The sequence below is a fragment of the Rhipicephalus microplus genome, chromosome 3, assembly GCF_043290135.1.
Source record: "Rhipicephalus microplus isolate Deutch F79 chromosome 3, USDA_Rmic, whole genome shotgun sequence".
In the NCBI taxonomy this organism is placed as follows: domain Eukaryota; kingdom Metazoa; phylum Arthropoda; class Arachnida; order Ixodida; family Ixodidae; genus Rhipicephalus; species Rhipicephalus microplus.
The window spans coordinates 149,302,785-149,330,097 of NC_134702.1; the positions used below are offsets into that span (position 1 = coordinate 149,302,785).

Consider the following 27,313-nt stretch of genomic DNA (forward strand, 5'->3'; position numbering starts at 1 on the left):
AAATCCTCTATATGAAGGCTACTTCACCGTAATTGCATTGGCACAGCGGCCAACAAATGGTTAGTCACAGATGCGTTCGCCATTCATGGCGCACAACAACCAGATCGTTCATTCCTCAGCCGACTGGCAACATAAGTGGCAGTTGAAAACATAATTCTGCAGAAGGACATGTGTGCTGTTAAGTGCACAGAGAGAGAATGGGGGTGCAGGTGGGTGCACTTCTCCCACCTTTTCTTTGGTGTCCAAAAACGCCTCTAGAAGCTAGCAGCGTGATCTCTTGGCGCAATGACGGTCACCTTGCACTCCACCCTCCCCTCTTCCTCTTTTTTTCTTTACTGCACAAATCGTGGTGCTGTCCGTGATGCCATAAAAGGAAACCTAAATTTGGAAAAATAAAATAAAAGCTCTCGTGAAAAATTGGCGCGCTTTATCTACAGCGATAAACGTAAACCGAAACTATCAAGACCCAAAGTGCAGCCTAACATCTTACAACCTGTTATTTAACGCTGTTGTACACACAGACATGTTCTGAAACAGCCACTAGCAAGCGTACGTCCTTGACTTGCGCTGCGAAGTTTGCATTTAGTTTCTGCTAAATGCTTAGCTTGAACACGCGTAAAGGCAAATTCCAAGGTGTCTAACTAATGTATACGATCCAATGCTTAGCCTCGGTCGCTGCTTCTATATGTGGGGCTGGTTGTTCAACGAAGTACCAGGTTCACTCCTTTGTTCACTCCAGTGTGTAACACAGAGCACAGGTGCAAGCAAATTCACAGCACGTTTTACAGGTTCTTTGTTATAATTGAAGCTGAGGTATGTGATCTCCCGCGTGATGTCTCAAAAGCTATCGAACTTATGCCATTTATGCACCTAATTAATGAAAAATGTCACACAAAAATGCACATCCTCGAAAAATTTCCTTCCTTTTTTTATGTGCGTGTAACTTCAACAGCAACAATTATATCAACAGATATAATTTGTAAATTACGGACGGGATCCCCTTGCATATAATTAGTTCGAGCTCATGCGGATTTGGGCCATATTTACTGCTTCTGGAGTGATTAGACGGCGCATTTTATTTATATACTTCATCCGTCCACAAGTCGCTAGCACCAATTGCATTAAGTCGTAAGAAATAAAATGTTATTTACCCGAGCTTCATTTGTATTCATTTTGCTTCCACCTCAGATTACTATGTTCAGGTCAATTACGATTGTGTATAAATATTCCCATTATTAGGCTATTTGATGGAAAAAGCTTCCTCGGTACTGATAATTTGTTCAAACCTTCAATAAGTGAAGTACTGGATGTTAATCCGTAGCGAGATTATTCAACCGTCGCTGATTGTATGAACGGTATTTGAACCATCCCATCAGATTGAATTTCTTCGGATGAAATTTTATTCACATGAGATTATTCAGCAAAACCTCCAATTTAAAATTTAACCATTCAACTCGTGCTAATATCAAGTGCAAAGTCGTCATCCAAATATGAAACATAAGCTATGTCGAATTTTGATAGATAATCAATTATTTGCTAGAGTTATTACCCGTGTATTAACAGTCAATCTGTCTCAGGTATACAAGACAGAACAGAGCGTAATAAAAACTCAAGGTAGCGGCGCCATGAAACTTATTCAAGTTGGCTCTTGACTGTAGCATTTAAATGCGGAAGTGATTTGAAAAGTATTCAAGGTTATTTATAATGTGTTACATCGGCGCCTGCCCGAGCGCATTCAATGCAACAAACCAGTCTGTACAGAAGTGCGGCGGTGGCTGCGTGCCTCGTCGGCCATGTCAATTCTACCTTTTAAGAAGGTGTGTCAAGTTGCTCTTGCTAATTTCAGTTCTTCAATGCTGTGCAAAAATATAGATAATTAGAAGATCCCAGTTTTCTTGCGTTTTAGTTTCAATTCAGATGATCAGCACAACGCTCGGTTAATGTAATGACACTTATGTCTGCAGGAGGCACCAAGTAAAATAAGGAAAACGAAGGTGTTGCTGTTTTGTTTCGTGGATGTCGATAATATCCACATTTCTTTTTTTTTAATATATTAGACGTTTTCACTAGACATATAACCTTAGGATAGGTGTTTTTTGTGTGTGTTTGCATTACTGTGTGAAATGTTTTAGTGCTTTAAATCTTGTTGCAGTTCTTAGGCGTCAGCGTCTTTAAAAAAATTTATGGGGTCACAGATGCAGTAATTTAGGACGACCGAGAGGCATACTGATTCTTCGCAATCGATGTACTGATCCTGTACCACCACTACCAGAAAGCCTACTGCACTTAACGCGGTTGTCCATTGCACCTGGGGTTGTAGGCGTGGCAAGCTTTCTGAACCTCAGCTGTTTTTGCACGGCCTCCAAGATAGGCACACCTCTGACCAAGCTGTGATGTTGTGTAAGGGCGTCATCACGTTACCTAACGTCGCATGACATAACGTGACGTAACGGCGCGAAATTACGCCTCTAGTCTTGGCGGCCAGTGACGTTAGGAAGACACGTGCCGATGTCATTGCGTGTAGATTTTTTTGCCTCATTCGTGTTGATGCCACTGACGGTCGACGCGGACGCGAGAAGCCGGTCAATTTTCGCGTTTTATGCGGCATCTAAGGATTTAATCCTGATATACATGCGCGTTCGATGCGCTTCACTTTAGAACTCAGTTCCCAAATGAGTGTACTGGTATAAAATATTTTTGTATTACAGTCTGATCCTGTTGTATTTTTTGGTCAATCTTCAGAAAGCAATCTGAACAGTGGTTTCTAACGCGTTTTGAGGGGGCATGCATGATTCAAATCCTGAAGGGCCACTCACCAGCACCCCAAAATAAAAAAAAAAGAGCGCAATATTCTTACCTGATATTCTCGTCCTTCTTGGCGCACTACTGTGGTGTAGACAGTAGTTTCCGTGACGTCTACAGCGTACGTGCTCTTGATTCGTTGATATACGAGAAAGGTCACATGTGATTTGTCTCCTGCACTGCTTTGCCATGCAGCCGCCCATCCGTTCTTCTTTGACTCGCATGAACATCGTCCACAATAAACCGATCCAACTTCACTTTGTGTGTTCACAGCTGCGCAAGCGGTGATAACAGCATGCAACCGAGAAGCGCGAAATCGCGATAGGCTCTAGCGCTTAGTGCTGGTATTGTTCACGTGCATTCGAGAACTAAGGAGCAAGGAGGATGCATCGCGTGTAAGAAGGAGAGGAGAAAATCACCCCCTTCCCTTTAAACGCAAGGTGGTGAGTGGCCCTTTAAGCGATGGCTTGTGATAGATACTTTCAGCAAAGCTTTGTATACATTAGGAATATTTGTTTGTCTGGAAAGTGAAAATTTCTTCCGGCTCGTCTCAAGGAATACCGATTTCATTGGTACTGAACACACCAGCTGCCACACTGCATGCCTCAAATCAATATATGGCACGTGATTCCTTTTTAGGTTTTCAATGCTGAAGGACATTTCAACGCCGATTGCACAGCTTGTGAACAAAAGCGTGACTTGAACTTTATCAGCTACCTTAAACAATTGTACTGAAATTGAAGCAGTAGTGTTGGGAATATATCATGCAATCTATATACGCAGCTCATGTGAAACTGTTGTCGCATCTGTTCACACGCCGCTCCTTTGTTTTTATGGCAGCTGAATCCCTTCCACAAGGTACCTACCTTTTCTGACGACGGCTTTATTATATATGAAAGGTGAGTTTTGTGTATATAATAGTGGATTTCTCCAATCTCGCTGATTACTACTGAAATATGCAACCATGCCTCACTAACAGAAGGAATATCCACGATTTAGTCAATCATTTCTTAGTTTAAGAAAGTGCGGAAAGAACGCATGGAAGATTTGCTAACATCTAGCGTGAAACAAGTTCTACGCAAGGCCGTTCGATACTCGCGTCTTGATGTTTGAATCTCGTATTCAATTGTATGCTTTTCCTTTACCCATTTTTTTAGGCATTCAGTAATCAATGAACATAAGGTCAGAGGCAAAATTTTGTTTCTGTGTAAAATATATGTCTTACCGAGAGTAAAGGAATGATTGCTTTTAATTGTTTCCAAATAAACAGTGATGTTACGAAAATCATGAGCTGAAAGATTTTTTAGTTAAATTTGTCTTTACGTGGGACTGTGACGGGTGAGTGACCCAGTCGCGTTCCGCAGGATCAAATAAGTATTTTTTCTTTCTTCATTCCTTCCTTAACATTGAGCGAGGGGTCTTTTTTCACACTTCCGTAAGTGCAAGCATGAATCAGTGTTCTAATTCTGTCACAACGATACTTTTACGAGTGGGGGTATATGGCGCCCACGACATTTATTTGTGATGCGGAGGGCCCGATAAATTGATATGTTAGAACAAGGCAAGCTTTTCAGGTGTTCATGACCATACCCGTGTACTGGTGCGCACGTGGGTATTACCCACCACTCTTTAAAAGCGTAATTTAAAAGCTGTTAATAAGTATTTAGTAGCATTCATAAGCCAGCCTATATAAATATACGAACAAAAATGCATTCCTAAACACGTTTTCATTGAGAGGCACATTCGTGTAGCGGCGCATGAGAGGGACCCATTTCTGACTTTTTAATTTTCTAAAGAAAGCAGCATTTTCGTTTCAACATTTCAGCGGGTGACTTCGAATGAGTCTCGCTGCTTGGCGTTCTGTAAAGGGAGCCTAAACTTACAGATGGTTCCACTGTTAAAGGGAACACCTTCGTGAGCAGCATGTTTAGATTTCGGTATCTTACGGAATCGTAGCGGCTTAGATATGCATATGACTACTGGTGGTTGAAAGTTCCGACTCCTTTTGACAGATTGTTGACTTGCATGAAGAATGTTTTTTTCTAATCCACTTGTTCTTAATTGGCCACGAATATGGACGGTGTGCATTCGAGCGTTCCCTTTAACAGTGGACCGTACTGTACATGCACGTAAAGCGTTTCCTTTTCAAACCTTGAAAAGTATTTCTTTATTTTTTCTGAATAACGCACGGCTTTTCTTCCCGCAGTTCGGCTATATGTTACTACCTGCTCAGAAAGCACGCCCCCAGTTGCGACATCTACCCAGACTGTCCCAGGACTCGCGCTCGTATCGACCAGGCTCTAGCCACGATTACCAGCACCATACAGCCTCACTACTTCAAGTTCTTTGTAAGTATTTGTGTACGTTGAGCGCGTACCACTGTCCTGCTCTCTGATTCCAGACGTCATTTTGTTGATTTTTTTTCTTCCCCTTTATGCTCCTAGTTTGCTTTTTTATAGCTCAATAAAATTTACTTTCCATCTTTTTATTCTGAACAACTGAAGCAGGAACTCATTTCTTATGTACACTATGCGAATTATTTAATTATTCAAAAAATTTCCCAAGAATCCTCCGCCGTTGGCGCACATGGGGTTTGATTTTCTCAAAAAAGCTGCGTGTCCTTTATGTACGAAGGCAAGTTAGTCAACTTAGGCTTGGCAATAATGCGCGTTCGAATATTTTTTAACTGGTATGTCTTGGTTGGCCACAGTCAGCCACGTCTACCGCAAAGCCACATAGTATTATGGACATCAGCCTAAAGAAAGAGACATTTGAGTGTGCTTTGTTTTTTCTGTACTTTATACTGCATATTTCTAATGGTAATTACTGTCTTCCTTTACATAATGTCGTCTTTCTTAAGAAACAAAGGCTGAGGTCGCAAGAGGTAGTTGTGTTCCAGTGCATTTTTTCTTACCTGCTTATTCCTTGACGACAGTGTGTCCGGGGGCTGTTCTTTATTTTGGTGCCTGCTTCTATATTGGCGTTATAAATCAGGATCATTTCTTGGGATCGTAATGCAGGGAAAGTATAGAAAAATTTTCTGCGGAGGAGAGGGGGACTTCCTGAAAGCTTTTCATCCCCTATGAAAATTTTGGAGCTGTTGGCCGAGCCCCTTTTCCCACTCACCATTTGGCTGCGGGCACGGCACAAAGTGCAGTCTGTGTAACGATAGGTTGCTGGTCAGCCAACAGCGGCGTCTGAATGTCACTGTTGAAAAATATTCTTTTGTCTCAGAGACCCCGCTTCTACGAGTTGACGAAGCCTACACCAGAGGATGTGGAGCAGTTTGAGGAGAACGTGATCAAGGGATTCGAGCACGTGTTGGGAGAAGGAAATTACGTGCTGGGCGACAAGCTCAGCCTCGCTGACCTCAGCTTGGTGGCTCACCTTACACTTGTCTTCGAGGTAAGCAGTGAGCTTAAAACTGTTTGGAGCTGTGTATCATTGACCTGCCCAGCCAGGTAGCCTCAAGAAAATTATGCGTATTACGAGTCTCATGGCATCCTTTGTTTCTATTTTTATACAAAAAAGGGGCAAATCACAATAGCACGATCATGTAATATAAAACAATGTAACTTGTTTAGATTATGTGGAATTTAATTTCTGGTGTGATCCAGTCACGCCGTTTTACTGCGCCAACGTAATAAAAAGATAAATCCTTAAGACCTTAATTCTACTTGTTTTACTGGACACCGTTTTCATGTATCTGTAGGTAGCAAATGGGCTGATCAGTGAGCAAGGTATTTTCAGGCACCTAAACAGCATATGTAGACTAAACAGCGTGGTCAGCAAGGTATATGTAAACTGGTGGGGAATCTCCCGTAGCAGCCCATGTGTGAAGTGGTAGGCGGATTGCCGTCATCGTCGCCATCAACGCATGGTGGATAAACCAACGGTAAAAGTGAGTACTGAAACATAAATTGTAAGAACACAGCTGGAAGTGGTAGGAACCATAAAAATTCCAAATAATATACACTATAGAGCAAACTCTTGATTAAGTGTCTATGGGAGCTGCAACGCATGGTGCTTCAGCGAGGATGGGAATTGTAGTACACAGATGTGCTTTGTCCTCGTACTTTACGTTCCTGTTCGCTTCGCGTAGCATGAAGCTGCTTTGTCGCGAAACAACACTTGTCAAATTCTCAGCAGTCATGCTTCACCAGCTTGACATTTTAGGCCTAATATTTCAAATCTGGTCCTGAATATCAAACTGGTTTATTTTCTCCAAAACAAAACCAAAACCAGCAATAAATACAGCCACAAATGTGATTGGCCGTCCACAAGTACGAAGGCTAGACAAATTCGTGTACTACCCATCATTTCTATAGTCGTTGAATGATTGCAGCAACAGAGTTCCCTCTAGTTAATTTCAGGAAACTCTATGGTAGCGACGTCATGCGTTTATAGTACATGTCACATGGAATGTCATAATTTTGAAATGTGTTGCTCATACCACCTGATGATGATCGTAGATTTTTTTACACAAAAGTCTTTATGCAGGGGTTCACCAACCATTTACTAATGTACATCCGTCTCGGATGTGACGTGGTAAAATTAATGCTGTCAAATTAAAAAAATGCATTTAAGAAAAATTTACAGGATATCCACAGAGTGAGTGATAAGTGGGACGAAGCTTCCGTCTGTCTGTTTGTTCGTTCGTACGCTTCCATCACAACAGAGAATCCATAGAATGGACACTTCGTTACACTCATCACAAACCACTCCTTGGATATGCTGCGAATTTATTATACCAATGCCATCGGTCCTCTCTAATCGTCAACTATACAAAAACCCCTAACGTCATCTGGTGATATTATTTCCGAGGACACATTCACACAATGCTGTGTAGTGAGCCATTCATAAACTAGAAGGGCTACGCACATACTACATACAAACGGAGTAGGGAGCCATCCACATCCTAACCAGTTTGAGTTTATTTAACCACGTGACATGTACACGAAAATACTCTGTGTACGTGGTTTGGTGCGAAGGGAAAAAGCTGCATTTCACTGCTTGACTGGCCCCTTCGCCCAGGAGAGCTTTCTCCGCTGGGCGTCGATTATCTCACATCAGGGAAAGCAACAGAACGCTCCCCATCTTCTACCAACTGAACTGTTGAAGACCATTGCGAACACAAATTCTCTCTTGCTCCGTGCTCTCTGTTGCTGAAGTGGGCGATGCCGCCTTTTGCGAGTTCTCAAGTAATGCGGCATGACGCAGTTAAAGCATAGGGTCAGAGATTGTGGGCCAGCATGCAGTTTTGAAGGTCATGGTAAAAGCTTTAGGATTAAGCGTTCTCGATAGTAGTGAAAGACCCTGATCGAACGAGCATCGGAGGGTTGCTACCGCAGTTATGTTCTTTGCCTATCACTTCGTATTAAGGCGGGAAGGCTTGTTGTTGAAGTCGTGCAGCTTGCACATGCGCCAATGATGTTGCACCACCGACTACATTGAGTGTGAAAGCACCGGCCTACTCATAATAAAACTGCCGCAGTGAGCACTGCAGCAGGGAAGCAATGTTGGCGGGCAAATGTCGTACCTTGGTGAAGCGAAACTTTGGTGGGCGTTCGCGGCTCAAACTTCAAACCTCTGCGTCTCGTATTGGTGAAGCGCAGTATGCAAGTGCATTGGCGTAGGTTTCAGGAGGACACACTGGGCTGTTTCTTTCCGTAACTGGCGATCTTTGGACAGGTGCATATTGAGTAGCAGAGTTTAGTGTCGGCTTGTTGATGTCATCTGTGTGCGCAATAATTACATGCTGTGTGCAGGTATACAATAATAACTTTTGTTACCACAACAGTTAACTCATGGTCACGTGTTGTAGCCGTCACAATGAAGATGTGCCACTGGATGTCGACATGGCTTTTTCCATGCCAAGCGGTGCTATAGCTGCGAAACCCCAGTAGAAATCATTCAAGTTCTCATATATCTCTACACAGAAAGCTCACTACAATTATGAAGACTCGTTTCACTTTGGTTTATACCGATTGCTTTGATGGAGGAATCAGCCATGGTTTTTTTTTCAGATACGTTCGCTTTTACCGCAGCAAGAATAAGAAGAATGAGATAGAATGAGTTGAGATCTAATTAGCCGGCTAGCACTTATTGCAAAGTAAAATTTCTAACAGTTGATAACAAGCGGTACAACGGCCTATAAACAGAATAGCACAATAGTTGAAAAGCTCACATTCCCCAATCAAAGAAGACCCCTGGATGAAAGAGCACTCGTGAAACGATTACTGTGGCAGCCTTACTAAAGTGCAGTGATTTTTTTTTGTTCAGCTTTCCGCACACTTCATGTCAAAGAAAGAGGGCATGTGGGTGTCACATGGCATACATAGCGGCCTTCAGTCACAGGAATGATTTTCTACACATTATCTGAGCTATAGTTTAGCTTCTACGAAACAAATGCCACAAAGAAATATCGCATTGTAGATACGTGTGACACGTACCGCCGCACAAAAGCGAGCGACGTCCTACTGACCAATTATAATGCATCGAAGTGAACGCAAGACCACATTGACAAGACTTTCTGCCGAGACCCTCCCCCCCTCCTCTTTCTGTTAAGAGGCCGAAAATTGTTGCACTCTACAATTTAATCTAAGTGCCAGATAAGCCGAAAGGTAAACGTATAGTTCTCCTTCTTCTGTACAAAACTAAAGACATTGAAAAATATTCACTAAATGTTCGGTTGTCAATATTGACCATACGCTGTGTTGACGACCGCTTTTCATTAGGCATTTTGGGATGGATGTGAATTGACCTTGTAATCAGTGCGTATAACTTTCTCTCGTTTTATTAGAAGTTATTGTTGCTTGGTCTAATTGTTGTACATGGCTATTGAATAGCTGAAGTTCAAAAGTACACACTTTCTCGGACGGTATAGCAGCGTCTGTCACTGGTATGACAAGATTGTTTTGATGTTTTTCATCCACAATGAAGGCCAAGACGCACAGCTGAAATGATTTCAAAGAAAATAAAGGATAACCCGCATCATTTATTTGTGAGCGAACAGAGAGGTGTAAGGGCAGCTGCTACGAAACCACGACTCAAGCCGTTCTACTAACTCTTCTTCATGTCTACCACATGCATTTCTGTCGCGTGATCTCTATTGCGATAAGCGTCCATCACGCGTATCGTGCACTGCATATTCTGAGTAATCAGCGGAATGCGCTAATCCATTCTGCTGACTGACCACCGTCTATGCGAAATTACTAGAACTGTGCTTCAGCTACATGAATGCACTATAATATCGGCATATTGCTGACTCTGAATTCTCATGGATAATTCAGTTACTTCAGCCACCGACCGTGTTTGAGCGAATACATCGATGTGATGAGGTACCGCACCCATAAGTGGGAGTCTTCTTTGATCTGTTTTCGTAATTTTGTGGCACTAGTTGAAGCACATCTTCTGTATTTTATTTAGAAGCCAACTAAGCAGTTCCGTGGAGTGGGCTAAACAATTTAATGCTGCGCCATCGGGAACTACCATCACATGTTTAAGCTGATGAGTCCTCTGATATAGAGTCGAGTACCTCCATTACCCTGCCAACAAGGTCTGCTGTAGTGGACGTCACTGAAAAACGTCCGACTTCATAAACGGAACCTTCAGCTCTGCAAAGGGTAACCATATCTGCGAGCCTTACGCAGTGGTGGGTGAAAAATAAATTGGCGCGGTTATTGTTTCGCCCTCGTTGTGCATGGTGCGTCGGAAGTGTTGTTGCCACTTTTTATTGTTGCCTCGCATTAGCAAGGACGGTGCTGACAACTACTTTTATCATTTGCAGGTTCCTTTCCTGAATGGCGATAAGTATCCAAAACTGAAGACATACTACAACCGCCTGAAGGCAGAATTGGCGTACTTCGAAGAGGTGAACCGGCCAGGAATCACTGGCTTGAGTACGCTTACCGCCGATCTGAAATAGACGCCAGGGACAGAAATATTGGTCTATTTTTTGAATAAAAACATTATCTCTACTTTCAACATCAATTTTTACTCTCTTTAAAGGATAAGCGGGACATTTTCCTCTTCGTCACCATCTCTGGGCGGCTGTCCTACCATAACTGAATAGGCAGTAGGCAAAAAAAGTATTTCTTCAAAATATCTTGTTCTCAAAAACGACTCTGCGCTCTATACAACTGAGGCTCACGGAACGATTCGGTAAAATCGCAGTATTGCACTGCAAACCATATAGCTTCCAAGAACTATTGAACACCGCCAATCAGAAACAAATGCGGCCCCTTTGCAAAATTTTCGGAAACTCTGGGAAGTCATGTAGTTTGAAGAAGACTGTTATTTGAACAGAATACTTAATTAGGTCTCTGAAGTATTGAACCGGGACGTCGTTCTTGATAACTAGGTTTTTTTGTCCGATATGATTTTTTTCGGCTGCTACCTTTTCAGTTACAGCAGTCCACCATTAGCGCCGAAGACAGATGGCAATAAATGTAAATGCCAGTCTCTAAGTCCTTGTCATGAGCTAGCACGATGCAGCCACAATTCTGACCCACGCGCATTTTCCGTATGTTCAAATAAATTTTGTTAGCTGTTAATAGTGACATTAATGAATAAGGTACAATGATTATGACGCTGTTCCGCAAAGGTGTTATAATCGATAATCATGGTTTATTGGGCTTGGTATAGGGTGGCGGGCTTACCGGGTTAGCGCGATTAAAGTACGCATGCGAAGTAGCTTATGTGACCCGTACACAAGCTATTTATTGAATTTAACGATACCGTGTTTGCGCAGTGTAGTCTACGCAAACAAGGCGGCGCTTTCGGACGCCCGCTCGAAAGTGAATGTGGCGTAGTTATTTAAAGATTCACTCCGTACGCAGCTAATGACTGTTTAAAATGGCATCGCTTGTCTTTTGTAAACTTCGAAGACCTAGTATTTCAGATACGTTCATGCAATACCTGAGATAGCTTCCTTTTCCAACGTCTCCAGGACCAACTAGACAATTGTTGTAAACTAATCAGCATCATAAAGGTTTTCGCGTTTTATTCGTAGTTCCAGCGTATTTACTTTTATTATTATTAAAGTAAACTTTAACATTGCTTCACGTGGTGACAAAGGCAAATATTCTGGTTTTCTTTTCCTTTTCACTCTTGTTAATAAACCTTATTAGCGGTGGCACGTAAACCACGTAAACACTATCTCGCTAAATTATTAGACGCTGTCCACAACGAACGTTTGCTGCATGGTAAAGCTATTCTCTAAACTCCCGCTATCACCATAAAGGTAAAATATACCTGTTCATTTAGTAAGAAAACATTCGTAAGGGTTCGCAGGTTAAGTTTGGGAGTTGTACGCGTGCATGGCCACAGTTTGTAAATATCAAGCGGCAAACTTTGAATACAGATCATAACTCCCAATATCTTCGAGCGATGGCCTCTCACTTGTGACGTCGGCAAGGGGACCAGGTGCACGCCCTGTGCGCGTGCGCTCATAGTGTGAGTGCTGCTTGATCGATGCCGACCACTCCGACTTGATCGAGGTATTGAGATATCAGCGTTGTTGGTGGGCAAGTTGATAAACCGATTTCCTCTCAGTGTTGAAGCAAAAGTTAGAGTGAGAAAGATTTCATTTGGTGATCCGGCGGGTGACAATTCTAGCCCCGCGATGGAAGGTCATGGTCTTGTGGCTACACATCATCTCGGCGTGACGTCCTCTATCGGCGAGCAGTCCTCGCTACTCCCGCCTTCTGGCTCCCGCGCCTGCCCCTGTGCTGGCTGGTGGCGAGCACTTGGCGCTTTTGCTCGGGCGCTGCTTTTCGAGGGCAGCCGAGATACGCTGGACGACCCGTGTCTGCTGTTTCCGCTGGTCACTCGGATTTTGTTCACAATTCTACAAGATGTGGCCGCAGTAGTTCTAGTTCTACACACGCGGCACAAGTCACTTGCGTATACGTTAGAGCTAACGTGCTTCATGAGCACCGGCGTGGGTAGCGACTGCATCGGCAGTTGCCGGAACGCTACCGTCTCCCTGCGGGTGAGACGGAGGCATACAGTCTTGCGCCCTAGTCTGTACCATTTCAATACTTCACTGTATTCTGTCATCCTGTCTTTAGCTTCACATTACCACTCCTAAATCGAGTCCGCCGGTTGAGCGGCGCGGTATGTGAACCCTCGCACCACCTCGTTGGCAGTCTCGTTGTAGTTCGCGCAGCCACGAGGTGACACCTCCTTACCCACGTGGGCCGAGAGCCACTTAATTGTCACCGTTCCCTCCGCTAAGTTCACCGCGCACAGCACCCGCACTGCTGCCACACATACTCTGCTTCCAGCGTAGTTCCGCACCGTGGTTCTCTAATCCCTCAGCACGGTCGTGAATCCGCGTTCGGCGAGAGCCAGGGCGATGGCGGCTGGGACAGAGGTCGGTGCCCGCTCCGCCTGTTGGTGCTGCGGCTACTCTTGTCACTGCTCGCATTGCGGTTCCTTCGCCAACCGCTGCGTCGACGTGGGTCATGCTGGTAGATTCATCTTGAGCGCCATTTCTTCCATGTTGGAGGCGTCCAGCGCAGCTATCAGTTTCGCGATTTTTCCGTTGAGTACCTCTTTAGCTCTGGTAAACATGACTACAGTCTCTTTAAGTAGCTCCATCTCCTCGTCCCTCTTGTCGGCTTTCTTGTACCCACTGTTACCTCCACTTCTCGGCACCAGGCTCTGTTGCCATGATGGTTCCCTCCTCCTGATTCCTCTTTTGACGGCGTCCGTCCAGCCTACGTGCTCTCTTGACTTGGACCTGCTGCGCTGGATGTCGTGCTCCTTCTTCTATTTTAGCTTCAGTCCCTGCTGTGCTTCCTGGAATGCGACGTGCTCCACTCGGTCATAGCTGCTGCTGCTGTCTCCGCTGTCGTCCCCAGTTTCGGGAACTCGTTCGATTTCACCAGCTGCCATCTTGCATGCTGCTTCTCTATCTGCCTTTCCCACTGCTGCCTGGTGACCACATAAGGTACCTTGTACCGATGCTTGCAGTCGTGATCTCCTGCTGGGGGTGGCCCCCACAGATCCTGCACCTGGCGTTGCAGCCATGCCCCTCGGCCGGGTTGTTGGCACCGTAGTTGAAGCACACTTTAGCACAGGCATTGGAGCATACGTCTCTCCTATGTCTGACCCTACCACACTGCCTGCACACGTCCACATGCTTGCGGTTTAGGTTGCTCCAGAGGAGTACCATTTCATAGCACACGTAATTGGGCACCTTCAGCCCCTCAAAGGTCACGATCACCGTTGTCGTATTGCCAATGCGTTGTGCCTCGGCCAAGCGCCATCAGGTTGCGCGGTTGGACGATGTTCCGATGGATTTCCGCCAGCGTGTCCTCCCCTGGAACTCCTCGTAATATTCCCTTCACCATGCCGTCTGGCGTAGTTTGATATGCTCCTACTTCGTGCACTTGATCTCCAGCGCGGATGAACTGATGTCTGGCGCAAGCCCAGGCTCGTCTTTCGTCCTGCGCATTCACCACCACGACGTTCTGGTATACATTTGGGGAGAACGTGTCTGCCTTGCCGTCTTCCCTTGATACCCCCGCTGCCTCTCGTATGGCTATCGCCACGGTCACCTGCAGCTTGGCGACGTTTAGGCCTCCCCGAGGACTGGCGATGATTTTGATGTCTTCGCATGGTAGTACATCTGGCACTTTAGACGTCCTTGTCATAGAGGCGATGACTTTCTTGGTGTATTTGTCTCTGTCTCGAGGCCGAGATTGCCGCCCGGGTGTCGGTGGCCGCGTAGCCTCCTTTCCTTGAGACACCGCTTTTCGGACCACGTGCCCTCTGCAAATTCCTCTTGAGCCGGAGCCGTCCTGAATTCCTCCGTTCCAATTTCTTCTCCCTCCACTTCAACTTGCATCTGTCTACCATTAATGCCGAGGCCAGGAGCCACAGAATGCCCTATTTGTAGTAAATCTTCCGTTGTATTCTATTCTACTACCAAATTGACTTGTATCTGTCCGCCGTTATTTTCTGCTCCCGAAGCGGCAAAATGCTCCACCAGTCTTCCTCGCAGAAGAGGCCGTAATTGCCAACCATGCGGAAGTTAGGCCTAAGGTTAGGTTGAGCGATGCCTCAATTCCATCCCCCCCCGAGAAAAAAGTTGCTCGTAAACAATGAAGAGTTCGACAATTTTGGTTGAAAGTGGCACTGGTCGATTTCCAGCACCTTCATACACACGATGGTGTTAAAATTATCGTGGTAGCTGTTTATTTACGCCGCGTTAATTGCAAAAAAGCCAGAGCCGATGTGAGGCACGTCCGCTGCCATCGACGTCCACAGCGCTTTCTACGAAGCCTGTCATGAATGCTCAGCACAAAGTGCCTGTTGAAGCGAAATCATCCAAGTAGTTGAGTGGAGCTGCTGTCAGAAAGCTATGGGGCTGGTTTTGTTGGAAACGGTGCGAATTTGGGAAATGAACTTGGAACGTGACCGAGGCACAAGATTAGATGGAAACAGGACAACGCTCGTACTGTACACTACTCGTGATATAATATCTGAAGTTTTACGTCATAAATCCACGATATAAGTATGAACGGCGCCAAAGTGTATCGATAACTTCATACCATCTTCGGAACATCTAACTATTTAGTGTCCTCTAACGAGTATTTACATCGCACAGTAGATGGACCTCAACCACTTCATTTTGACCAAAATGCCGCCATCACGGCCGGCATGGAACACTCGACCTTCAGGTCAACATCATACCATTTTCGGAAGATCTAACTATTTAGTGTCCTCTAACGAGCATTCACATCGCACAGTAGATGGACCTCAACCACTTTGTTTTGACCAAAGCGCCACCTTCGTGGCCGGAATGGAACACTCGACCTTCAGGTCAGCAGAGGAGCACCATAGCCACTGATTCACCGCGGCGGACTGTGCACACTTCGTCTTGTGTCTCCGCCGAGTTCTCACTTGTTTCTCCAAGCATGCCGTCAAGAGATCGTTCAATGTTGTTTGCTCCTGGTGTCGTCTGACAGTTATGTAAGTGTTCATCTGCATGGATAGCATAGATTTCGTGACTTAACTGTTCTACAGCCATGGCGCCTTCATCATGACTTGCCGGCCCGTTTTGGATCACTGCTTGCAGTGTTCCGGCTTCGGCTTGCGTGTCGACGTTGTAGTGCGATTTGAGCCTTGTTATGCCTGCGAGTCCAACCCAAACTGCACAATCAAGTTGGTATCACCTGATACAAGTGGCGTCAACATTTATAGGCTGATACAATGGGTGTCAACCAAGGCGGCAGTCTGATGCAATCCATGGCGTCTGTTGTGGTGTGCCTGACGTAACCGACGGCAAACCCTCCCGCAGCGCGAGGCAAGCCCCCTCACTCACGGGCCCGATTTAAGCCAGCGACCAGTGGCGGTTTCTGATTGAAGGCTTCAAACTGCTGGCTGATGGAAGGGATTTCCAGGGGCTATAAAAGTACCAAGCTGTATAAAGACGAGCGAGTGACCAAAGAAATCTCGGGTCATCGTCGCACCTTGGTGCAAGCGCAATAAGTTTTTGGCCCCAGTGCCCAATACGCAACACCTCTGTAATACTGTACATAGATGTTGCCTTAACTAATTGTAATATTATGTAGGGTTTCACGCCCAAAAACCGTCATTTGGTTATGAGAGATGCCGTTGTGGAAGGCTTCGAAAATTTTGACCACCTGTTCTTTTTTAACGTGCCCCCAAAATAACCACACGGGATCACAGCATTTTCACCTCCGTCGATAATGCAGCCACCACAGGTGGGATTCGATCCAGCAAGTATCGGGTTAGCAGCCGAGCGTCATGAATACTACACCTCCGCGGCGGGGTAAATGTTGTTTCAACTCACCATCGCCTTGTCCGTTCATCAGCTCTGTGCAGGTGCAGCAGCGCGAGCTGAGACACCAGATGCCCAACAGCATAGAGCATGCTGCTGGTGTTCGGTTAAGTTTGTTCCGTTGATTCCATATTATTTGTAGTTTTAAACACATGACACAAGGCCTGTAGTGCTATTCATAAAATCAAGTGATTACGGCAGCGGTCATCCCTCCGTCTGCATAGTACAGTACATATGTGCATTCCCCGAGGTGGTCGAAATTTCCGTAGCCCTCCACTACGGCGTATTTCATAATCATATGGTGGCTTTTGGACGTTAAACCCCACATATCAATCAATACGTATGTGCATTCGATCGTGAGAGTGTCAGTCAACCACCAGTTGCCTATACGGTAAGTTTCAATCACTCTTCTTTGCCCGTAGGCGTCAAGAAGTTCGTGATCTTAAAACGAGCTGGCAGCTGACCAGTGATTCCTCGCATACTACCCGAGGCCATCAATTCTGCACAATCTAGATCCCAGTTATGAAATAATTAAACGGACGTAAGTTTGGCGGATTGTTTTTTGTTGGGCGCAATATTAATTACAACTTACAGACAATGATGCCCAGCTGAAAGTACAGAGAATGGATTAGTACTAATTTCAATGTAAATGTGACGAAAAAAGTGGACGCAAAGTTCCTTTGACTCGGAGGACATTTTCATAGCGTCATTTCTAGCAGCTTCAGCTCAAATTGCCGACCCTTACCCTAAGCTAGCATGAGCTTTGCTCTAAAGTGCACCTGCTTTCAAGGGTCATTGGCCAAATAACACTCACAATTAGCATCCAAGCACGTATAATTTAGCATCCAAGCAAGCCGTTTCCAAAGTTATTGGCTATGCGTTGTATTTCTACTTAAACCTGCGTGGCCGGCTCCGCTTCCACCTGGTAATGAGTGAGAATCTTGAATCTCTGCGTTATTTCATGTCGCTTCAGATTATAGTACTTGTACAGCACTCTGACAACTTGCTCGAAGCTCAATGCATTTGGCGCTCTGGGTGCGGCGTTTCCGGCTAATACCTGAACAGCTTGTGTGCTCCATGCTGCAACAAGCAGTGCTCGCTTCCTAGCCGAGTCGGTGATGTCATTAGCTACAAAGGATGCATCTGCCTTAATTAGGTATAGGTTCTACCTATCTGTATTTTCGTTGAAGGCAGGGAGCATTTGATAAGACCTGCTTACTGTCGGCGAGGTTCTTTTCGTGGCTGTGGATTGCAGGTTTTGCGTCACTGCATGATCGGGTTGTAACCTTGATTGTCACCACTCGAATACACCCACGTCCACCGGCCGGCCTATTTGCAGGCATGAAATGCTTGAAAACGAAAAGCGTGTGTATGGGGGCGTGTGACTGCTGTCATCCCCGAGTTAGATAAGAGAGGAGAGAACGACAAGAGAACCAGATAACGTATGTGCAGTACTTGCAAATTCATTTTTTAAAACAGCAGTATTTCTGAACTGGAAACGCTACCAAAGGGGCTTTAAGAACACCTCCTACTACTCTTGTTATGGTCTATTCACTGAGGTGAACTCTGCAGTACAAGTTCTGAGGTGTTTATTGACCTTTCATATACAAGGTGCAAAAGCTGCGTGCAAAACAAACGCCGTTTCTCTAAGAAAGAATACTGCACGTGCTTTAAAGATGGAGAAAAATTCAGCATTAAATATATAAGTGTTGAATAGGCACCAAATAATATCTCTAAGCACAAATTTATACTTCGACTTAACGCCGGATATGCGTGATTCAAGTAATATAAAAATGAGTGCTGCTGGCCTACTACAGCGGGCAAAAAAATACAAAGCAGAGCCACCTGTGTGAAATTCACTGCGGTGTGAGTGGAAAACAACGTATGCAGACCTTTTCCTGCGAAGGCTACCCCCCCCCCCCTCCACTTCTCCCTACCAGGGCTCTCGTCCTGAATCATTTTCGAGCAGGTGGCATCGCCAACATTTTTGTAACGGCATTTGTCAATTGCACCTCCTGATGAATGGTATATTTTAGTACTGCTTATCACTTAGTTGTGGAACTGACAGCGGCTGGTAGTGATCAAAAGTAATAGAAAACAATGACAATTGAACTGTACGCCGTTGTCACCAGGGAACCATGCTTCTTTATCCGTATGCTGGCAAAGCATATTGGCGTTGAACTCGAACTGAAGGCTCTTGAATATGACAAGGATGGCCGTCTGCCTGCGGAGTATGCTAAGGTGAGTAAGCGATTGCCTGCATGCAATTTTATTTACTGAAGAAAGTAAAGGACAGAACGATGTCCTCTATTGAATCTAGTTAAGGGGTGACTTGGGATGACAGCAATTGGCGTAAACGCGAGGGTATAAAACATGCCATGATGGAGTCACTGATAGCAATCTCCCTAGTAGCGAACTTTGAAAATCATTCCACTTAGACGCAACCGACCGTAGATGCTGCATAAGAGTGTTTAGTAGGACTGGTTACCACCTTTCTCAGAATATGTGTAAAGCACTCCGATGGACATATGGTGCCAGGCCATGCACAATATAAGCAAAAATGCCATCAGAGGGCATCTCGATTGCTCTCAGGGTTACTTTGCTCAACTAAAAAGCACTGCCAATGAGGCACATCTTCAGCACTCGACTGCCCTGTGTATTCTTGAGGCGTTTAGTCACTGCTGAGCCCTTATCGATGCTGGCTAAAGGAAGTGTGAGTGTGGTGCTGCTCACTTTTCACTACCAACTCTCTTTAGGAGCTGAAGGGGTGCAGCTAGCAGTCGATGTTAGCGCCACTGGCATGGAAGTGTCCCAGGCCTATGATGGCTTAGCGTTCATTGCGACTTGTCAAATTGTTTTCTGGCATAATTAGGGAGCCTGGCAGCGTTGTTTTCGTTCTAGCGTTATAAAACTATACGCCTTTTTCATAAATAAAGCTTCGAGTTCTATATTCGCGTTTAGTTGGCCTTGACAAGTAATGAAATTCAGATAATAGCATTCGTAAATTTAACTGCCCACATACATTTGGTTAAGCTACTTCGCAAACACACTTCCTTTAACGCGGGAGAAACCGCTACGCTGTTTCTTAATGTATAGGCTTGGACTCTGTACGCTCCCTAATAATTCCTGTTTATTTTATTTTTCCAGATCAGCCCCTTACTCAAGATCCCGGCAATCAACGACGATGGTTTCATCTTGTACGAAAGGTGAAGTAACTCGTTAAACGTTGACCCATGAAATTCTCCAAGCTTCAATGTGAATTAGTCAGAAATAGGCATACGTCGTTATACCGACTCCTGTCTGAAGTAATAAAAACTTGGAGAGGCAAGAAATACCACAATCTATAAGGTAAAAATCCCATGAGCGAAATATGGGAACCAAGCTTGTAGCGTCATCTTTCAACGATGGTGACAATGCCGTGCCCGAATCAAAAAGAAAAAAAGGCGAGAAAAAAACCTATCAAGGAACATTTCGATGAGCAGTATTATACTACATGTACCTAATTTAAGGTGTAAGAGCAGCAGCATTAGCTGCGTGACCGAATTAATCTTCCATGTGGCCAGTCCTGTTAGTCTGCTGAGTGATAATCTCATATTTGCTTTCCAGAAGATAAACGGCAAGCAATTAAGTTTAGCAGAGCAATAAGCGATGTCTCATAAGAAGTGTTTCATTTGTAACAATCCGCGTGGTCCCATCCCGCCATGTCGTTTTCAGTACTGCCATCTGCTACTACCTGCTCAACAAGTATGCTCCTGTGTCACAACTCTACCCGAAGGAAGTGGCGAAGTGTGCTTTCGTAGACCAGATCTTGTGCAGAGTGTCAAGTTTTGTGCAACCTGTTGCATCATTCTACATAGTAAGTTCAGTGGGCAAAATGAGGATGAGATTGCTTTAGGCACGAGCTTGTAGCATGATGCATTCCGTGAGGTTTTACGTTTAGGTAGACAAAACTTCTTGAAGGAAACAAGAAGTAAAAAAAAATGCGGACCCTTTACTGTCCCGCTCAGGTAAAACAATATAGAGTTTGAAGTAAGAAGAATTGCAGTGTCTTTAGCACGATGCCACTTATTCAACCGACAATTACGTAATAAATTTCAGTATGCTTTTTTCTTCTATTTCAATAGAAGTTGAAGAAAGGAATAGAAAGTTCAGTGTACCATGAATAGCTTGCTGCAAGCCACGTGAAACCAAGCAAACATCTTCCCCGTGACAACCGACTATTTAAGGGCACTATATTTATCATCTTACTATGGGCTACTACGAATAGTGACCTCCTTAGGAAGCCTCATGTGCCATTTTATATGTTAAAATAGCCTTAGTCACATATTGCTCATTCTTGGTGCCTGCACCAGTGGTGGTGCCAGCGTACGGTATGCGGGGGCTGGAGCATCCGCCAACCTTCCACCTGTCCCATTCTTTAATTGCAGCGAGTTGTTCCTGCTTCTAGGCGTCCTTGTCATTGTTTTATTATTTGCGCATTCATTTCAGTTATTTTATTATTTGGACATTAGTTGCTTGAATTGCTATTTCAATGCAATAAAATCATCAAATCATTCTCTTTGCTTAGCTTCTAATCAAGATTAGGCAATAACAAAGTAAAAACAAGTTTTCAGCGTGAACGATGCGTACAAATGAAATCCGAGGAATAGTGCTATAGTAAGGATCCAGAAAAGCGCAAAATCACACCAATACACAATAAATTTCTTGCTAGGACTACCAGTTTAGTTACATTTACAAATGCATGCTACTTCTCGAGCTTGGAAGATGGTTTCCCTAGTCAGAAAGCCTTCTGCGTGAACTAATAGTATTCTTGAAAACTTTTCAGTGCGAATGAGATGGGGCACAAAGAGGGCACAAACAGCTCCGTCTTGTTCACCCTTAAACGTTTTCAAGAATGCATGTTCCAATTCATCCACCTCTCTACTTTGTCAATGTAGTAGTAGTAGTAGTAGTAGTAGTAGTAGAAATAAAAACCTGGACCATCTCCCTGAAGAAAACCCTTACGGCTTGTGGTGCAGCAGCGTTGCGCATGGGTGTCATCACGAGTTGAACGATGCTAACGCGGGTGTGGTGGTGAGTGCTGGAAGGTTCGTTTGAAGTGATGGCTGGCGCAAATCTTGAGGGTTACACGTACGCGCATGTCTTAACGAGCACGTTAGTCGCGCGTCAGGTTAATTGTGCGTGAACCAAAAAGCCGGTGGTGTAGTGAGTGGCGCTCGTGGCAGGCATTGCGGGTGATCGGACGAAGTGACAGCTGCGGTTCCACGGCGAGCGCGCACTGCGAGGAGAGCTTGGCGTCAACGCGCTGCAGCGGCGTGACCTACTTGGCACCACGCAAACACCTGTGGCGCATGGTGCGTTCGAATGGAGGGACAACGTTACACAGCCTAGCCAAAGAGCTGCGTCGCATCTGACACTTTATTAGTGTAGAAACCAGACAGGCTCGAACCTCAGTGCGCTGCACCAGAGCAGACTTCCATCCCGTATTTCTGAATTTTCCGAACAAACGCAAGCTCCCGTGGCAAGGGTCAAAACACCAGGAGCGATGTCAGGCTGCTCTGCGCAGCTCGCAACCGGGGTTACAACTCTGGACAGTGAGCTGGGCCAGCAAGGTCGCCGAAGCACAGCAGTGTCTGGCCACCTAGAGCGGCTCGAGGGCCCGTCGTCATCTTGCTTCCACTTCCCCTGCGACACCCCCCTCAAATGATTCCTTGGTGAATCAATAAAGTTGATTACCTACCTACCTACCTACCTCAGTGCGCTGTAAGTAACACAAGGGTGGAAATTGTCGTCTGTCCGGCTGGGTGGCGCCCTTATTCTGAGGCCTTCGGATTAGTCGCGCCTGACCGTCTAAGGCCGCTGTCGAACGCAGCGCCTGCCATTCGTAGTGTGTGTCATTTGTGTCCTGCTCTTCTTCATGCTCGGAACATTCGCACGTGACATTAGGAATACTCTACAGCTTCTGCCAGAACCACAAAGATTTCAGAAGCTATTAAAAAGGAACGTACGTGTGGTGCAAAAAATACTTTTGTGTTTTCCTGGAAGTGCGGGGACGTTTAAAACTGTTGCCCTTGAAAATTTTCAGTTTTTAATGTGCATGTATACACGCATGATAACTTAGTCACGGATGTACAAAAATGGCGAATAAAGGCTCTCTCGGCTACCGAAACATAATTGTGGCTACGCCCATTTATACAGACCTGAATGTAATAAGGCCCAAATAATCCTACGAGTGCCATAGTTTTGAAATAGATGCTATATGCAAGGAAAGAGAATGAAGCTCCCGTAAAGGTTTAACAAACGTAAAGAGCCTGTCATTCAAGATCGCCACCAGCCATCAACAGCCGAGTTGCCTGCGAACCTATGCTGTTCTCTTTGAGAATGCGAACGTGGAAAAACGTGCCTGTTTTGCCTTTTTTATATTTAGCATTTTCTCTGTAGCATATACTTTGTGAGCAGTAACAAACTCTTCTAGTTAGTAGTTTCTTGAATACAATTCTCTTCTGAAATAATTAAACTAGATGGTCGTTCAATGACGGAGCTACCCTAAAATCTGATCAAAACAACCTACTTGCGCATTTACTGGCCAAAAAGAAAGTATTTCTTATCTTAACAAAAAAAAGAGTGAAACTTTCACAATGTCGGCAATGATAACAGTGTATCAAAATATCTATGCTGGAATACCTGTCCATATCGGCTTTTTTTTGGTGGCTCTGTGCTTTTTTTATTTGCTTTATTTGTGGCTTCACTTCATAGCGAGGCAGTATTGTCAAGAGGAAAAAGCTGACAGGAAACGCACTGCGGACGTTCGAAGAAACTGTACTCCGCCCATTGGAGCAGCTGGTCGGTGATAATGCTTTCGCTGTCGGCGACAGCCTCACCGTGGCTGACATTCGGCTTGTCTCCAGCAGGGCATGTTTCGTGCCTGTGAGTAGATGTCCTAACGCAGCTGACATGGCGTGGTGAATATATTGCCCACCGCGGCATATATCGTAGGTTGACTGGCTGAAAATTACTCCTTGCAATACGTGCGCTGTTATGTCATATGTACTCAGCATCAGTTCTTTTCTTTTGTGTAAAAAAGTATTTTCTGGATAGCGATACAGTCGTCACGAGAAAGTTTTAATGATGGTTTTGAAGAACCAAGCATGTTTTGCACAGGAGGACTCTATGCCTCAGCTTGCTGCGGGAACTACTGCTTTCTTTCTTTTTCGGAGGATAAAAATTTGGCTAGGGCAACTTACATTTTTTTATAGTTTGGGTAAGAGTTAGTTTATTAAACAATGATAAAATTTATGAATGGTCAATTATTTCTCTCGTGGCCCATGAGTGAAGGGTGCTTTACACAAAGATACTACACGAGCGAAATTTGAAAATAGTCTATAGTAACTTTGCTTTGCCGACAAAGTTGTCATAAAATCGTAACAATGTAGCATAACAGAAAGAAAGAACACCACGCATAAATAAAACGTAAGCATGTGCACTGAACGTACAAGAGGCATTATAATAAGAACAATAAAACTACCCGAATACTGGCAATTCTGGCAATATTTGTGCTGAAAACTTCTTGTAGCGTCGTCTGCGTCTTTATTTGATACTGTCCTAAGTGCAACTTTATTTTTCATATAAAATGAACCAACTCCTTGAAGCATACCGCCTAAGGTAAACGCAACTGCATGTAATTATAGAAATTCATATAACACCTTGTTAGCCAAGTAACACCGAGTTTTCAAAAAAAAATATTATCTTTACAGTGTCCTGACATATAACTGGGCTTGAGATTATTGTCATAAATTGCGGATAAAGCAAATCTTGCACCTCTTTCGAATAGTGTGAGCAAGAAAATTTCTGAATCACACAGAGGCAAGATATGTACTCCGAAAGTTAACTGCACGCTTGAGTCGGGACCATCTCAGCTAATGTTACCCACGCATGATGCTACAACGGTTGCTAGAAAACTGCTGCGTACTGAAGCAATTCATGTGAAGTATTTGTAATGAGAAGAGGTCAATGGCGCACTTTTTTGCTACATTATAAGCCCCTGTGTATGACACTTTCATTAGTGGCCCCTTCACTTGCACGCACGACCATACTCTGTGTACAAATGATGTAAGTTCTTCACGGTAATCTATAACTTATCGCTTTTTATTGACATCCCCAACATAGTTCTCTAAAAATTTGCAAAGCGACCCTTCAAATTGGTTTTGAACAGAGCGCACCCGAAGTAACATAAAATTCGACCACTAAGGCTAATGTCGTGATTTACGAAGTTAAAATCCCTAAAGATGACTCTTAAAGCTAATGCTAGTGTAACTAAGGAGTATCGGTAAAGTTAAGTTATGTTTGTCTCCAATTCCGCAGCCCTTTTGAAAACATTCTCTATATTTTACTGTCAGCATTGCTGACAGACTCAGAGTATTACCTCTTTGTCAAAGTTTTACCAATAAGGCATGTCAGTGATCCAACTAACTAATGAATCGTTACACTATTTCAGCTTCCCATTGTCGACAAGTCTAAGTTCATCAAGGTAGTGTCTTACTACGAGCGAATCAGGGCCTTGATTCCATGTTTCCACGAAGCGTGCGGCTGGATGCTTGAAGAACGCAGCAAGGATTGGGAAACGTACGAGTGAGCTCCTTCGGGCACCGAACGACCTAATCGGCCAAAACACTGCTAGACCATTGATCATTTCATTTTGACAGACTACTGCGTTAAGCGCAGAAAAGTAATAATAAAAGTGTTTTCTTAACATGTGTGTTGCTGAAGACGTATGACTAGCGCCCCATAATAATATCAACTTTTTTGTGTGATTCTTTCGAGTATTCGAAAGCAATGAGAAGCCAGTCACTATTTAGGGGAAAAAACTTTAGGCCCCCTCAGTATACGACAGTGCACATCGAAGTTCTTCTTGAACAGAGGTCACTCACAATATGTCACAATAAACTAAAGCCCAAAAATGCAGCCTAGAAAATTTCTCGCGGAGTTGTGCGCATGAAGCTGATGCCGATATGGCGTGGAATCTGCTGAATTTTTATAACGCGGAATAATGCGTTGCAATGAAACACATAGTTTCTCTCTTCAGGCGTGATTTGCTACTGTAATTCATGCATTTGGTTAATTACAAATTACGAATAATGACAGAACCTTTTAGAAGTACTGCCTCTATATTAATCTGAAGTTTGAAATCCCAAAACTACGATATGATTATGAAAGGGGCTGTATTAAAGGGCTTCGTAATGTGTGACCACCTGGTGTTCTTTAACGAGCACTTACATCGCACAGTACACGGGTCTCTACCATCTCACTTTCATCGAAATGCAACCGCCGCACTTCTGATCGAATCCGCGACCTTTGGGTCAGCAGCCAAGCACCGCTACACCACCGTGTCGGATACAGTAATGCCTTGAAGTGTTAAAAACACATTGTTCCGCTGGCTTGCCTGAATTCGGCCTGTGTGGGCACAGTCATCAAAAGGAACCGCACTACAACGACGTCCGCCGCAGTGTTAAAAACGTTAAAGCCTATTGATTATTGACTTTTGAGAAACGTTACAAAGCATCTGCTGTCAGATATGGACCGTTTGCACGAACCTCACACCCTTAGCGCCTCCTTGAAACACGCCTTTCTGTGATGACACTGATGGTAACACGTCTAATGCAGAAATGTGCAACAAGGCATGCGGTGCTCTGCTCCTTACGGGCTTCATTTGGAACACTGACTCAGCGAGGGTGACTATACTCTGGGAGTTAGGGTAAAAAAAAGAGAGAGAGAAACTGGAGAGCGAGAAGTGGACTCAGTCGGTGAGCGCAGCCGGCATTCAAGGTGGTGACTGGTTGGGCAAGTATGCGTTGTGCAAGTATGGTACCAATCTCGACGTTACTAGCGTCAGTGGGAAGCTCTGTTGGTGCTGAGAGGTGGAAGTGTTGCACTATTGGCAGGGCAGTGAGATGACGCCGAAGTTTTTGAAATGCACCTTCACACACCGGGCTGATAGATCCGAACTCCTGGCAAAAAAGTTGGTTGAAGGGGCCATAATTCAAGCAAAATCACGTATGAAGCGTTGAAAATCAGAGCACGAACAGATGAGGCTTCGACAGTCTTTGACGTTGGCCGGTTTCTGGAACATGGCCCCGGGACTAAAATACGCAAGGTCCAGAAGTATATAGTCTTTTGAAACTACATAGAAGAGAATATACTCGGCGACAACCTTTCTTGGCACTGAATAGAAAGCTATGGAGGTGGAGCTTCTGCTTATGTAGCACTGCGTGAAGTAGTCCGTTTCGGTGCGCTTCTCGCAACGCTGTGTAAAGTGATGTGGGTGCAACAGCAGCGTTTCATGACACAGATGCCGCTCAGCGTTTCAGGTGCACGTAAAAAGGCGGGACTTTTTCACACATTCAAAAACACAAAGTCACAACAGATAAATTAGAAGAAATACGAATATCTTAAAGGTGCAAGCTACGTCCTGTCTCAAATAGGTCCCCGTAGAAAATGAAGAAGGAACATTTAAATCACGTTCAAAATACAGGCCCTACTTTGAAACTACGTTCACTGGTGGTAGAATGCGCGTTATTTGGCTCCGTAGCTTTCCGTTCAGTGCAGGCCAAAAAAAGTTGTCGCCGAATATAATAATCTTGCGAGCAGCGCAGTGACATTTCTTCAAGTTAAGTTGAAGACATGTGGTGGAGAGGCGCG

The 27,313-nt window shown here is 44.6% G+C and overlaps 1 protein-coding gene across 1 annotated transcript in view; it reads left to right on the forward strand.

The window, feature by feature from the left end:
* The window catches only part of LOC142802999 (uncharacterized), a 50,037-nt gene that overhangs the window by 1,622 nt on the left and 21,102 nt on the right, over positions 1–27,313 (forward strand). The window contains exons 2-11 of the mRNA XM_075888093.1: positions 3,643–3,701; positions 5,009–5,150; positions 6,037–6,207; positions 10,592–10,728; positions 16,653–16,724; positions 18,751–18,859; positions 19,766–19,824; positions 20,333–20,474; positions 23,375–23,545; positions 25,113–25,246. Of these exons, the coding sequence (XP_075744208.1) occupies positions 3,643–3,701; positions 5,009–5,150; positions 6,037–6,207; positions 10,592–10,728; positions 16,653–16,724; positions 18,751–18,859; positions 19,766–19,824; positions 20,333–20,474; positions 23,375–23,545; positions 25,113–25,246 (1,196 nt within the window). The remainder of the gene's footprint in view (positions 1–3,642; positions 3,702–5,008; positions 5,151–6,036; positions 6,208–10,591; positions 10,729–16,652; positions 16,725–18,750; positions 18,860–19,765; positions 19,825–20,332; positions 20,475–23,374; positions 23,546–25,112; positions 25,247–27,313) is intronic.